We start from the raw sequence: 13,194 nt of genomic DNA, 5'->3' as shown, positions 1-13,194 counted from the left end.
GGTCACATCTCAAAATCACTCCACTTCCTTAGTTGAGGAAAATATCCCCTTGGATACGTTTATACAGGTATTTTCCAAGATGGATTTTTTGGGGATTTGTCAGATTCATTGGACAACATCCATTGCCAGAGCCAAAAGGGAGGACTGGAGAACGTAATGTGACCTGTTGCAGTGATGCCTGTATTCATAGGAATTATGATGGAAAAACCTTCTGCTCCAATAGCTATTTATAGCCTTTGTTAAATTTGTGTGAATCCCGTGCCTGAAACTATGAAAAGTTACTCTCAGATAGCAAGCTGACCCATGGTAAGCTATCTTTGTGCGCACTCTCAACCCATAGCAAAAGAAAGGAGTATCAGGTTCGTTTGGTTAATTTTCTCTGCTAAGAGTTACCACAAAACAGCTGATACAAGGTAATTTGTCACCTTTGCAGTGATGTGTTAATTCACGTGAACTATTCATAATGGACAAACACGTATCATCAAAACAGCCATCGCCAGTAACTGCTTTTCAGCTGTTGAAACAGCAACTGGAAACAGAACCAGTCTTGATCTGCCTCCAGCTCAGAACCAAGGTCAAATCATAAGGCAACGTGGAAAGACTTGCATCACTGCTAACTGGTTAGCTGGGTAGGGTTTTAGTTAGGCTGTCATCAAGCTGTTTTCCAGTCGTTCTTCTCTGTCCTGCTGAGGATATACATGAGAGGAAGGGCAGAGAGGGAAGCAATATAAAGTGACGCAAGTGAAAATGACCAGTTACAGAATCAAGGTATTACCTGGAAATCTCTGTTAACTCTCTTAATTTCTTGTAGTTCAGAAGAATCTTCCTTGGGGTTTACAAAACATGGGCACAAATTCCTTCAATGAAAGAAAGACTAGAATTAAAAGGCAACCTGGAATAGCCTATGCAATTCTTCGGCAATGTGTGTCTGCTTAAAGAAGCTCAGGATACGTACTCAAAGCTCACATACAGGAGAGCCGTGTCATTGGCTTAGAAATGGACAAACACTTTAGAAAAAAAAAATTCTAGTGATGTAGTTTTCAAAGTGAACACCTGTCACAGCTGGTAAGAGCTGCAGGATCCACAACTCTTGAGTCAAACGCAGAAGTATTTAGTATGCCATGCATTACCAGGAAATCACATCAGAATAAAAAATATCCCTACATATAGGCTTTATAGCAGAGTTCCAAAAATCAGGGGGTTCAAAGGTAGAAAAGACAAATTGTTTGTGTAGTCTAACTCCTCAGACCACTCTATTTTGTTCTGTTACCCCCATATCTAGAGGTAATAACTTGTGCTTCACTGAAATGCATCCTCTAAGAATGTGCCTGGAATTAATATGAAGATACCAAGCAATACAGTTAATTCACTATTTTCCCTTCTAGTGTGTTCCAGTAGTTAATTGCTTCTATTATTAAAAATCTTTGCCTAACTTCATTTGAATTCATTAGGCATCAGCTTCCAACCACTGGTCTTTGTTACACCTTTCTCTGCCAGGCTAAAGAGCCTTTTCATGTCCATGCTGACTCCTGTAAAGGCACTACTGCTTTCTAAAACAAGTCCCTTGGTCTTCTTTGAGTTGGGATTTTCATCTCCCCCATTAGGTATGGAAAAGCAGGTCTTGGGGGTGCATTCTGCTGTAGGCAGCCCAGCCTGCACCACTGAATCCAAGGAGAGGCATCAGGGGTGTCAGCCTGTGCTGCTGAGCAGTGAATGGCTAGGTGAAAAAGGCTTTGAAGATCAGTAGTACGCCAGTTGTATGATGACTTATGCTATGACACTCTGCCTTAGAGCTCAGAAGAAAAGTGAGGACTCTGCTATCTACAGGCTCGTGCCTTAAAGCTGAAGTATTGGAAGAAGTAATAGGAAATTGATAGGAACTAGTGCATCAAGTACAGGCTGCAACAAAAGCTTAGAAAGCTTTTTAGACTGATCAAAAATATAGCACTTTAAAAGTAAAGACCTGTTTTTCTCACTTACTCTATTGTCAAAGCACATCCTGAATAGCTTGCTGCGATCCGACGCAGTTCAGAAATCTCCAGTATCTCCACCATGTTGACGAAGACTCTTGGGAGCTGCAGGGATTATAATAACCAGACATACCAAATCACAGAACATGATACCACTACAAAGTGAGAGCAAAGTGCCATGTGTAGGTCAGGGAGTCATTGCAAACTGCGCAGACTGCAACCAACAGCATGTGCAGGGATGATGTATAAAGGGACGGGGAGGGAGATGTACAGTGGATATCAGCCAAAACATTCCCAGCAGCTAGTACATGCTAGCTGAAATGCTGCTTCACTCCCTGGGGCATTTCCATTTTCTCTAGGGTAAGTGAAACTTTGTACAGTTGGTTTAGCCAAAAAAATCGGCAGTAGGGTTTTGCTATGTTTGGTCCACAGCAAAAACTCTGTGAAACACATCATTTCCCTGAAACTGCAGCCCAGTTTTTCTCAGGATCTTATCTAACGCAGTTGTTGAAATGCAGTGCTGAGCAGCAGTCTGACTCCAGCTATTTGGAAGATGACCTTGTGCGAAACAGAATCACTGACAGTCTATCAGAGGCAAGAAAAACATCAGTGTGCTTGCCAGGAACATAGCTTGCTAGGGTATCTTAAAAGCTTACCTCCTCATAGAAAATATTCAGAGCATTCCGAAGGTGTTGTAGATACTCTTGCACTGAATAGGTTTCCTGTGTAGTTAAAGAAAAAAAAAAAAAAAAAAAAAAAGCAAGGATCAGCCTTCTTTCAGGAACCAAGAAGTTTTAACGGTATCACCTGAACAAAGGAGTTCACAGAGTCTCTAGTTGCAAGGCATTCCATGAGAAGATGTACTGACTCAATGCTCCTTTTTGCTTTTTTTGACAGATTTATTGCCACATGGGCACAGGTTATGTAGTGCTTGTGTTTCTATGTCACTAATATATTCCCTTAATCTCTTTAGAAAATCCTGAGGTATATAATACTTCTTGGCAGAATCTTCGCCTGATGAACAACTACATAAATCACATCTTTGGGTTTCATTTTGTCTTTTACGGGACCCAGACCAGACTCTTTTGCCTTATGAACTGAGCTGCCAATCTGAGGAAAATGATATGGAAGCAGTCAGGCCCTACAAAACCCATTGGCCAGGGATGTCAAACATTTTCACCGGAGGCCACATCAGCCTCGCGGTTGCCTTCAAAGAGCCGAATGTAATTTTAGGACTGGATTTATCTATTCGGCCCTTTGAAGACAACCGTGAGGCTGATATGGCCTCCGGTGAAAATGAGTTTGACGTGCCTGCCAGAGGCAAAATGACTTTGTGACTGTAGTTACAGAGGTGTAGCTGTGGGGGGAAAAGGCTCCAGGCAGCAGCCTCTAAAGGGAAACAGGCCAAACTGAGAGAATAGTCCCCAGTCATTTAAACGAGCTGAGGTCCAGACACCCAGTCTGTGCCACAGGAACCTTTTCAGAGGGGATAACCACTGACAGCTAATAAAAGGCACCTTTTTCACTATAAACTGACGTTATTTCTTTCAGTGTCATTCTGAAGCGAGAATTTAGCATCCTCAGTAAATATTGTGTGGAGATACATGAAGTTTTATTCTGGAAAGTATGTGTTCCCATAACAACATGCCTAAGACACCATGCTGTCTTAATTGCTTTGTCCAGTTAATCTGGGAGAGTTTCTCAGCTTGTCCTTGGTGTTTTGTTTAATATGGGGCAGGTTCCTGGTTCTTAAATCATGCATTATTCCAGAGCTACATGCCCCAATATTAAAAGCTGTGCACTTGTTTCCGATACAATACAGATTAAAGGAAAAGGACTTCCAAGTGCTTTTTAAACAAAGAGGAGCTTTGGCTCACTGAGAAAGGTTAAATTTCTGGGGCTGGTCACTTGCCAAGTGCCTGGATGAGCATGCCCAATTCAGAGATACAAACCTTGTCCAAGCAGTACTGGCATAGGTCATTGCCTCCAATGAGGACCGTGATCAGCTTCCAGTCTTCCTTGAAATTAATTTTCTAGTGGCACATAAGAGAAACAGATTACAGCATCCATTCCTTAGGTATGCAGGGGTAACATTCACAAATGGGGCTAAACAAGGTACAGACAGCAAGGCAGAACAGAGAAAGGAGGATGCTGAGCTGGCAGAAGAAAAGCATCTGTCCAGGGGGGAAATGTGAACTGTTAGCTAGTCTAGCTGAATTTCACCTTGGTTTTTGTAAAGGAATCCCCTTCAGCAGACAAGATCTGTCAGCATAGCCAAGCATGGAAATGCTTCTGTGATGGTAAGTGTGCCTAAATGAATGTTAGCTCCAGGACAGAGATGGACAAGAGAGATTTGCCAGCCATGGCTGAACACTGCGGGCAGTGTGGGGACAAAGCGGTGTGGGAGTGGGTGCTGGAGTGACACATGGAGCTGTGGAACTGGTGCTGATGGGGATCCCTGCCAGCTGGGCAACTATTACCCCAGAGCCAGGAGGAGCAAGGGGCGCCCCAGGGAACAGACAGCTGAATTAAAATAGAAGAGTCCAGGAGGCTGGTGACTTCACCGAGCTCATATAAGGGCAGCTGTAGCGTCCACGTCACCACAGGCTAACAATAGGCACTGCTGAGAGCTGGATCTCATCAAAACATTTTGTAACGTTCAGTACAAAGAAAGAAATCAAAGGCAACTATTTTTAGTGCAGTGTATTTACATAACAAACATCTGTGAAATGATCCCACAAACAGAGGAAGGGCCTGGGAATCACCCACAGGTCTGAATTCTCCTCCTTAACCAGCATTTTGCTTGGAAAGCCTTCCATGAAAAGGTGAAGTGTGGCGGGGCTTCCCCACACCCCTCCCCCCCAGCTTTTTTAAAGATGCATAAAAAGCAGTGAATAAAACAAAGGTCTAGAGCCACATACTGTTTTGTGAAAGAGCCACGCCAGCTCACATCACTCTGCCAAGCAATCTGTAATGCAGAGTAACTGACAGTGGGGCTAGCATCCATCAAGAGAGCTGGCACGGAGGCACACATGCTTTGACAAGTCCTGCTTGTTCAGTACCTTCCTTTCCCATTCAGCCTGAGCCAAGGAGCACCAGGCACTCCCATTCCCTTACAGGGTGCTCTCTCTGAACCAACAGCTCACACCCAGACAGTCATCCACTCAATTCAGCCAACACTTGGAGCAGGGCAGCCTTAGTTTTCTCCCAGATTTCCTCCCCCACCTCAAACTGCAGCAGCAGCCACTGAATTAAAAGCAAGTCGCCCTTTTGGTACCCTTTGTAGTGGAGCTGGCACAGCAGGCTGGTCCACAACGCTAGATCCCCTGCTAATTCCCTAAAAGCTTGTAGTGTGACAAGTATTCACACAACCCTGAGGTTTCTGGCCACTGATTAACCACTTGCCTGTTCAGAACCAGAGTGTCAGAAGGCCTAATCTACTGGGAAGACAAGTTGTCACCCCTCCCAGTATTGCCATTTCCAGACCCAAGAGTGAATTGTGCAATTTGTGTTGGTCAGCAGGTGCCTGCTTCAGCAATTTTACCCTCAACTTTTATGACCTCCACTTTGAATGCTGCTGTTAAACTAACCACTCCTGTTATCTCCCCAGAGCCTTCAAATCTCTCCTCTTCCTCACTACCATCCTTACAACTCCTTGCCACACTGCACCCAACATCAGCCTCTGCCTCATGTGTTTGCACCTTACCTGCATGGATAAATTATCATAGGTAAATGATCATCTCTTAAAGGCTAATGCCTGGCACATTCATCTTGGAAAACACAGAGACAAGGACACTGACTTTTCCTCAGCAGTAAAGCACTCTTCACCAGTCAAGCATCCCATCAATTAAAGTCATCTCCCAGAGATCACAGGAGCACTGAGGAGTGGCCCAAGTTCCACTTACCGAGCTGCTTCTCATTAGGTCCACCAATTCACGTGCTTGGGCTGAAATATTGCTGTAGAGAGAGGACAAAAGCATTTTAGATGCATGCTCTGAAAGCACATCATCTTCTTGATCTTCCACTCCTCATTTTAGGGAATCTTAGGATTAGCAGAAATCAGTACAGGGGAAGTGGTGCCTCAAAAGGACAAGTAAACGTAGAAAGACCAAGATCAGCAGCAGTTGCACAAGTGAATAACCTGATCTGAAAGGGCTTCAGCTAGGATGGCTGCCAAGTGGCAGGCAACTGGGATGAATTCTTCCTATCTCAGAGTTGGCTTAAGTGCATTTTGTTTGGAGAAAAGCACTAATGCCAAGATGCTCAGCGACATTTAGTTGCATAACTCCCTTTGAAATCTAGTGGGGAAGTTTGTTGCTTACACAGAAGCTGGGCACCTAAGCAGCCTTCCTGATCTGGTCTTAAATTCCTACAGCTCATCTTATGGCTGGAAGATATTGCTAACCCTGGGGAACTGCCAAGCTAGAGAGTCCCAGTCCAGCTCCAGGAACAATACAGCATCCACATAGTGAGGCACAAACCATGTTGAGACACCAGCTGGAAACTTGAGCTCCTGATACACTAGCATGAGACCATGCTTCAGCTAATAAGCTCTGCCTCTCTCCAGCACCTACACAAATGTTATTACATTATTTGCACTCCCACAACCACACTGATTGTCCTGAGTCTTTGCTCAGGGAGTATTTAGCAGCTACACAGGCTTTGCCAACTACCCTGAAACTCTCTTGCAGTAAATCTAATGACTGTTAAAGGTGTCATAGTAAGTCTTGGAAGCAAATTTCATGAATATTCATAGAACAGGCACAGAGTGTGCAATACAAACTCTTGCACATTTTCATTCTTAACAGACTAGTGGAGTTTTTCTTTAGGAGGATAAAGGAATTAGTTCCCAGGTGCTCATTCTGTTCTTTTTCTTTGCACTGCAAGCACTGATAGCTTTTAATGACATTAGGGTGGCAGTGGGCTTCTATTTGTTAGTTTGAGGCGTGTTTCCCAGAAATAAAGAAATAAATGAGAGATGCTCATGATTTTTTTCTCATCACAGATATGGCCTGACAGCGAATCAGGGACCTACATACTGAAGGTTGGGCAGAAAAAGGTACTGGTAGAATTAGAAACATAAGTAAGACATCGGCTCAGAAATTCTGGGCAGAGGTCAAATGACCAAAGGAAGTTTCTCTCTGACCCTAATTTTGAAAAAGATGAGGGGGGAAAAAAAATTTTAAAAAAAAAAAAAAAAATCGCCCAAATACTACATTAAAAGACAAAAGAAACCCCACACATCAACAACAACAACAACCAAATAGCAACAAAAAACCCAACAATACCAAACAAACAAAAAAACCCCACAAACAAAAAACAACAATTAAAAACATAAGATCACAGAAACATCCTCAGTACAAGTAGGTCATCAGTATCAACTCAACCTTAACATGCAGTTCAAAGATAATCTGCCAGCCCACCAGTTCTCACCCCTTTGCCCTTTCTCGGTTGCAATTGTGCTTACCGCGCTGTGGCACCACTCTCCGCAACGTTGAATCCAGCTGTTCTCTTAGAGCTGCCAGTGGAGAAGCCAAAGAGGTTCGGATTGAATTTTTTCAAGATATCTTAAGAAGAGGAAACACAATGTTTAACCACCCACAGTACAACCAGACGCATTGCCTCCCACAGAAGCACAAGCCAATCAAGCAGTGAGAATATGCACCTGAGTTTTCCCCTCCATTCACAATGACCTTACAGAACCTATAGACACACCTGCCTTGGAAACTCTATTTACTGTCCAAACTTTCGCACTGCAACTATTTCTCTCTGTGGCCTCGAGGAGCCAGAGTCTGGCAGGCCAGGAGATGCACAGATCCCAGGTAACTCACCAGTTTTGAATTTGAGCATCAGAGTAATCACAGTTATTTTCCTTCCTGTCCAGGAGTAGATGCTCCAAATATGGCCCTATACCTCCCACTCCTCCAAGTACCCATCAAGATAGTATATACTGCAGAGAAGTGAATTGTATTCACATTGCTAGATTTCACTGAAACCCTCAGTGGGGAAGCATGATGTCTGAAAACTGTTATTGTTACTGTGCTGTAGTACTGCCTGAAACCTCTTTATAGAGTCTTGTTTATAATGCATAAATGAAATGCACCTTCTGTTTTTCTTTAAAAAACATTAATGTGCATGGTACAAGACAAAGCATATCAGATTTTACTACCAACAATATCAGGTATTGTCAAACTGCTCCACAGCGTGGATCACACACAAATAGACGAATCATTGTGAACCAAGTCCCCTCCAATTTATAGTCACACTGACCACTTAATGGTTTCTATGGAAACTACAGGGACTGATTACACAGAACACTAGGACAAGAAATTTATAGTATTTTTAGATTTTTTTTTTTTTCAGTGCAATATAGCAACTTGAAATCATCCGGAGGAACCACAACCTTGTCAACAACCATCCCTAGATGGACTGCTAATTGTTTTATAACCCTTAATTTGCCCACAGCCTTTACAGTTAGTCACTGGAAAGCACAAAATGTAGTAAAGGAGAAGCAGGTCTGCCATGAACTTCTGTCACCTTTGGCACATTTACTCCTCATCATTTCTATCAAAAGGATAATACAATCACAAGCAGTTCCTTTGATGTTGAGGAGCTGCATGAACTTTACAGCTCATCAGGTCAGTCTGGGTTTCAGCCATGACTCACTTGAGCTGCTCATACCCACAATAGATGGGCATCCCCCACTGTTTGCAAGGAAAGCACACCGTTTCCAGATGTTTCCCAGCACCCACTTAGACTACTTTCAGAGTAATACACGTGTTTTGCTTTTGTCACATTGGTTTTCCAGGATACTCACTGGGTAAAGTTGCCTGGATCTCCAGGGTCTCATCACCTCCAATACTGCAAAGAGAAAGAACAAAACCACCAAGTAGAGTTAAGCCTGCAACCATCTGTCTTATTGTCACCATGTGTTGCTGTAGCAGCCCAGGAAGAAGAAGAAGAAAAAAAAATAACCTCAAATAGACCTAAGGTGAGAAACCACAAGAATTCAGGAAGAGTACTGAAAGGAGATTTCACACTAAATCAAGAAGAACATCAGCTAAGACAGAAGCTATGCCTCCAGACTGGGAATAGACCATACTGGGAGAAGTTATTTTTCATATAGACATGCTGGGATGCCTATCACAGAAAGGCATATTTCCTCACCAAAGTTGCTTCACATGACCTTGCTGAAACCACATTTGTGTGCAGTTATGCATAGAAGAGAAACTGTCTTAAGTGCTAATTAACCACCTATCTGGGATTCTGCAATGTTGATTATGAAAAGAGCCTCTGCCTCTATCATTCAAAACATGTCTGTGTGCACAGCCAAGACATTCTCATACCACTACTGTCAGCCCATTCTGAAGATATCTGCCTGCAGATACATACAAGGGGGGAAGAAAGGATGAAGAAAAGAATGTATAAATGCACTCATGCTTATCAACCACACTTCTGCCCGTATGAAGCAGGCAGTTTCCGTCCACTCTACAATGGATATTGGGATTCACACCCACTCTGACGTGTATTGTCTTTGTCCACTTTGCAATAGCAAAGATGTCTGGGACATTTTCACTGAACACGCATGCAATGCTCTCACCATGTTCATTGCCAATCCACACTCAGACTCTCTAGCATTACACACTGCATTAGATAATGACAGCAATATTTTGAATAAACTCCAGAGAAACTAGCAGAAGAGTGAAAGCATTTAGTCCTATTAACAATCCAGTACTGTCAGACACACAGGACCATGCTTGTAGCAATCAGGTCTGGTTAAAAACAAAACAAAAAACCCAACCAACCAACAAACACAAAAATGCCACAAGAATCTCTTTTCCAGTTCTGATACCTCCAATCCTTACCCAGCAATGCTTGCTTTCAGCATCCTACCCCTGCATTTACATACTTCGGTATGTGACTACACAACCAGGTGACCCACACTTTTAACTGTGTCTGTGGACAAAAATAGAGAAAATTGAGCATTTTCACCTCCAGGAAAATCCCCTCCATTCCGTTGGTGGGTCAGTTGCTTTGGCTCCTACTGCAGTCTGGAAAGGATGGAAAGAATAGTTTGTAAAATACTAGAAAAAAAACAGCACTACAAGTCTAGGTAAGAAAAACACTGATGTGAAAGCGCTGAAGCATTTTGGTAACTCTATCTGTATCCAGCCAAGCTTTTGCAATATCCCAGCTTTAGCATAAGTGGTCCACGTCCTTGTTCACCACCACACACTGGCCTCTGGGCAGCCCTGCATCTCCCGTGCTTCAAATTCACAGGCTTCTCCTCATACAAAAAAGCAGCTCATCTACACAGCAGACCATGGAACATCAGAGGAGATATAGTCCAGCCAGAAGGCATCAGAATGCAAGGTCAAGGACATACGACTTTAGAACTACTACTCTAATATTGTTTTAGCACACGGATTAAGAGCAATTCGCCCAGATTAACATTAATAGACCCAGATTAACATCAACAGCTTTGTATGTGTTTGGATTTTTCTGATGGTAAATGCTTCATCCTGGCATTTCTTGAAGAAAGCTGATTTTGAGAGAGACTTAATAACCCGGTGCGGGGGGGATGTGAAGATTAAAACTTTGTAGCCAGTTTTAGCTGTAAATAGATCAGACAGATCAGTAGAGAAGCTGCTTTTTAATCTGCCTAGAAAAACAGTCCTTGGTGTAAAATCCACTTTTCCTCTGCTGGACTCAGTCTACTAGTCTAACACACAGACTTGATAAGGTGTAGGCAGGATGTTTTTGGCCAATACAGATGAGCACGTTGGCATATTTATTGCTCTCACTGTGCATTGATGGTAAGAAGTCAGACATATATCCTAGCCAGTGACATGGCTTAACTGCTCAATGTTTCATTAATCTCCAACTGCATCTAGACTGAGAACAGCCTTCCTGCAGTGTGAACTTTAATATATTTTAAAAATAAATAAATAAAGCCAGAGTAGAGAAATTTATGACGGATTTTGAGCAGCGCACAGAACTGGGACAGGCCTCTAGCAAGATCAGCAGCCTGACTCACATTTAGGACAGCAATCATGAAAACAGGTTATTCTGTAGATTTATAGTTGCTCAGTGGTTTCACCCAGCTTTGTATTCTTCAAAAAGCCATGCTTTAGTGGACCAAAACAAGTCTTTGCTGCTGCAGACCCTCTGCGCCAGGGCTGGTCGGGCAGTACAGAGTGTGCACTGCTGCCGGCTGTACTGCACTTTGTGAGGTGTGCATGTGTACACACCTGTGGGAAATGCTCTGACATTTTTTTCGTTCCTCCTGGGCAATAAATCCCTTAATAAAAATCCCAGTCAGACCTTGCTGTGGCAATGGCAACTAACAGGAACTGCATAAACGATGGCAGTGTGAAAAACTGCCTCGCTCAGGTCTCGGGACAGGGACTTCAAGCATCAGAGTCTGGCCCTTATGACAAGGGCTCTCTGAGACATTTCATGTTCTAAATGAATTAAACTCTTAAAAAAAAAAAAAAAGGAACAGATGTGTGCTAGTGCACATGTCTAGCACTAGATGGGGGGAAGGAAGTCAAGCAATCAATTTTAAGAGTCATGGCAATGGACAGGAGGGAAACTTGCAGGGTCGTTACTGAGGTCACCTAAGAAAAGTTCAAAGCTCAGCTGGTGGAAAAGCCAGAATTACATCAGGTCAAGCAAAATCAGTTTCAGAGCTAGTGAGGAGGTGAAGACCTCACCTGCCTGTAGATAAGCCTGATCATCTAAGGGCTTCAGTCCCTTCAGCTCCCTGTGAATTCTATGGGAGCCGAAGCTGCTAGAGTGAGCACCAGTTTATCTCAGGAGTTCAAATAAATGGAAACTGTTGACACAAATGTTTGCTTTCATGTCATGCCAGAACAATTCTGTAGTGCTGTGTAATTCTAGAACTTTTTATCAGAAAACTTCGGTGCAGATCTGTAGTATTCCCTGCTATTCTTTTTTGGTGCTTGCTTTTTTTTTTTTCCCCCTACTCTTTTCAGTTTGCATTTCTTGGTACATGAAATAGAAATATATCAGAGTTTTAAATGGAAGATGCCTAAACCAGGAAGCAACATCTGAAAGCAAATTTCTGAAATACAGAAGTGTCAGAATTATCTCAAGTGTGAAGTGCTTCATTCTGCAATCAATTATTTCCATATAAATTTTCATTAAGATCTCTCATTGCATGAAAAATGCCAATTGCTTGTTCTTGTTTTTATGTTAGAAAAGACTACTCCTATAAGGCAGACATTTGCCTTTTCAAAAACACTTGAATAAACTGTTTGCAATAGAGAATGTGATCCCATTTCTGTTCTGGCCTGAATTATTCATTACTGGATTACACAATTGCCAGTGTCACCCTTCTCCCTCCAGGCTATTTCTTTGCAAAGGGACATAGGTAGGTGAGTTTTGCCTTGCCAAGCCAAAGTAATTTGCTTTTTATCTGATGATGCCTGACACAACCACATCTAGGTAGAAATCAGCAATTGCTTTTCTCATTCCAGAGGCGGGAATGCAGCAGTACTCACCGTTAGGGAATCTCCCAGTGCTCCTATGACTTTGATGTCGGCAGGTTGTAGCTCATGTACTAAAAAGCAGTGGGAGAAAAAAGTAAGATTATTGGTAACTGACACAAAATACCATTTGAAAGAATAAAGACCCAAATCTTTGGTTCCAATCTGATGGTATTTTTGCAGACTTTTAGGGAGAACGAGCCACAAGTTCTATGAGTCAGCTAGGCAAAAGGCATAACTTCTTGCCTTTGCTCACAACAGTGTACTCAACTAACAAGGAAATAAATGGACCTTAAAACAGCTTAGGAAAAAAATGAAAACAGATTAGATATGTTTAGGGATACATACATTCAACCTCTATTAATTGGTTTTTGGGTCTGGGTCATAGATCAATACTTTCCATTAGCGATCTGCCTGTAAAACCTTCCCACTACACAGAGTACTCCTACTGCGCTGCTCATCAAAGTAGGCTCACCAGGTAGGTCAGACTTGCTGAGCCACTAACCTACCTTTTAATCTGCCATGTTGCTGTATATGATAGATGTATATGATAAATCTGATCATATTTATCCACAGAGAGCACACCTCCTGCGTTACAGAACTTGCTGTGTACAGCAAGACAAACTTTGTTCCTTTGCTGCTAAATATATCAGCTTTTATTGTTTCCTTTCCATCTAGGATTTGCAATTTCAAAATCTTACTGTTTTTAAGAA

The 13,194-nt window shown here is 42.5% G+C and overlaps 1 protein-coding gene across 1 annotated transcript in view; it reads right to left on the bottom strand.

Moving 5' to 3' along the window:
• Positions 1 to 13,194, bottom strand: part of PLB1 (phospholipase B1) — an 84,433-nt gene that overhangs the window by 6,172 nt on the left and 65,067 nt on the right. The window contains exons 46-54 of the mRNA XM_065631676.1: positions 12,497 to 12,555; positions 9,963 to 10,021; positions 8,788 to 8,831; positions 7,438 to 7,537; positions 5,876 to 5,927; positions 3,923 to 4,003; positions 2,627 to 2,692; positions 1,981 to 2,075; positions 776 to 857 (exon numbers count right to left, since the gene is read on the bottom strand). Of these exons, the coding sequence (XP_065487748.1) occupies positions 776 to 857; positions 1,981 to 2,075; positions 2,627 to 2,692; positions 3,923 to 4,003; positions 5,876 to 5,927; positions 7,438 to 7,537; positions 8,788 to 8,831; positions 9,963 to 10,021; positions 12,497 to 12,555 (638 nt within the window). The remainder of the gene's footprint in view (positions 1 to 775; positions 858 to 1,980; positions 2,076 to 2,626; positions 2,693 to 3,922; positions 4,004 to 5,875; positions 5,928 to 7,437; positions 7,538 to 8,787; positions 8,832 to 9,962; positions 10,022 to 12,496; positions 12,556 to 13,194) is intronic.

The sequence above is a fragment of the Caloenas nicobarica genome, chromosome 3 (genome assembly GCF_036013445.1).
Source record: "Caloenas nicobarica isolate bCalNic1 chromosome 3, bCalNic1.hap1, whole genome shotgun sequence".
In the NCBI taxonomy this organism is placed as follows: Eukaryota; Metazoa; Chordata; class Aves; order Columbiformes; family Columbidae; genus Caloenas; species Caloenas nicobarica.
Note: the sequence above shows the minus strand (reverse complement) of the source record. Positions and strands in the feature narration are given on the sequence as shown.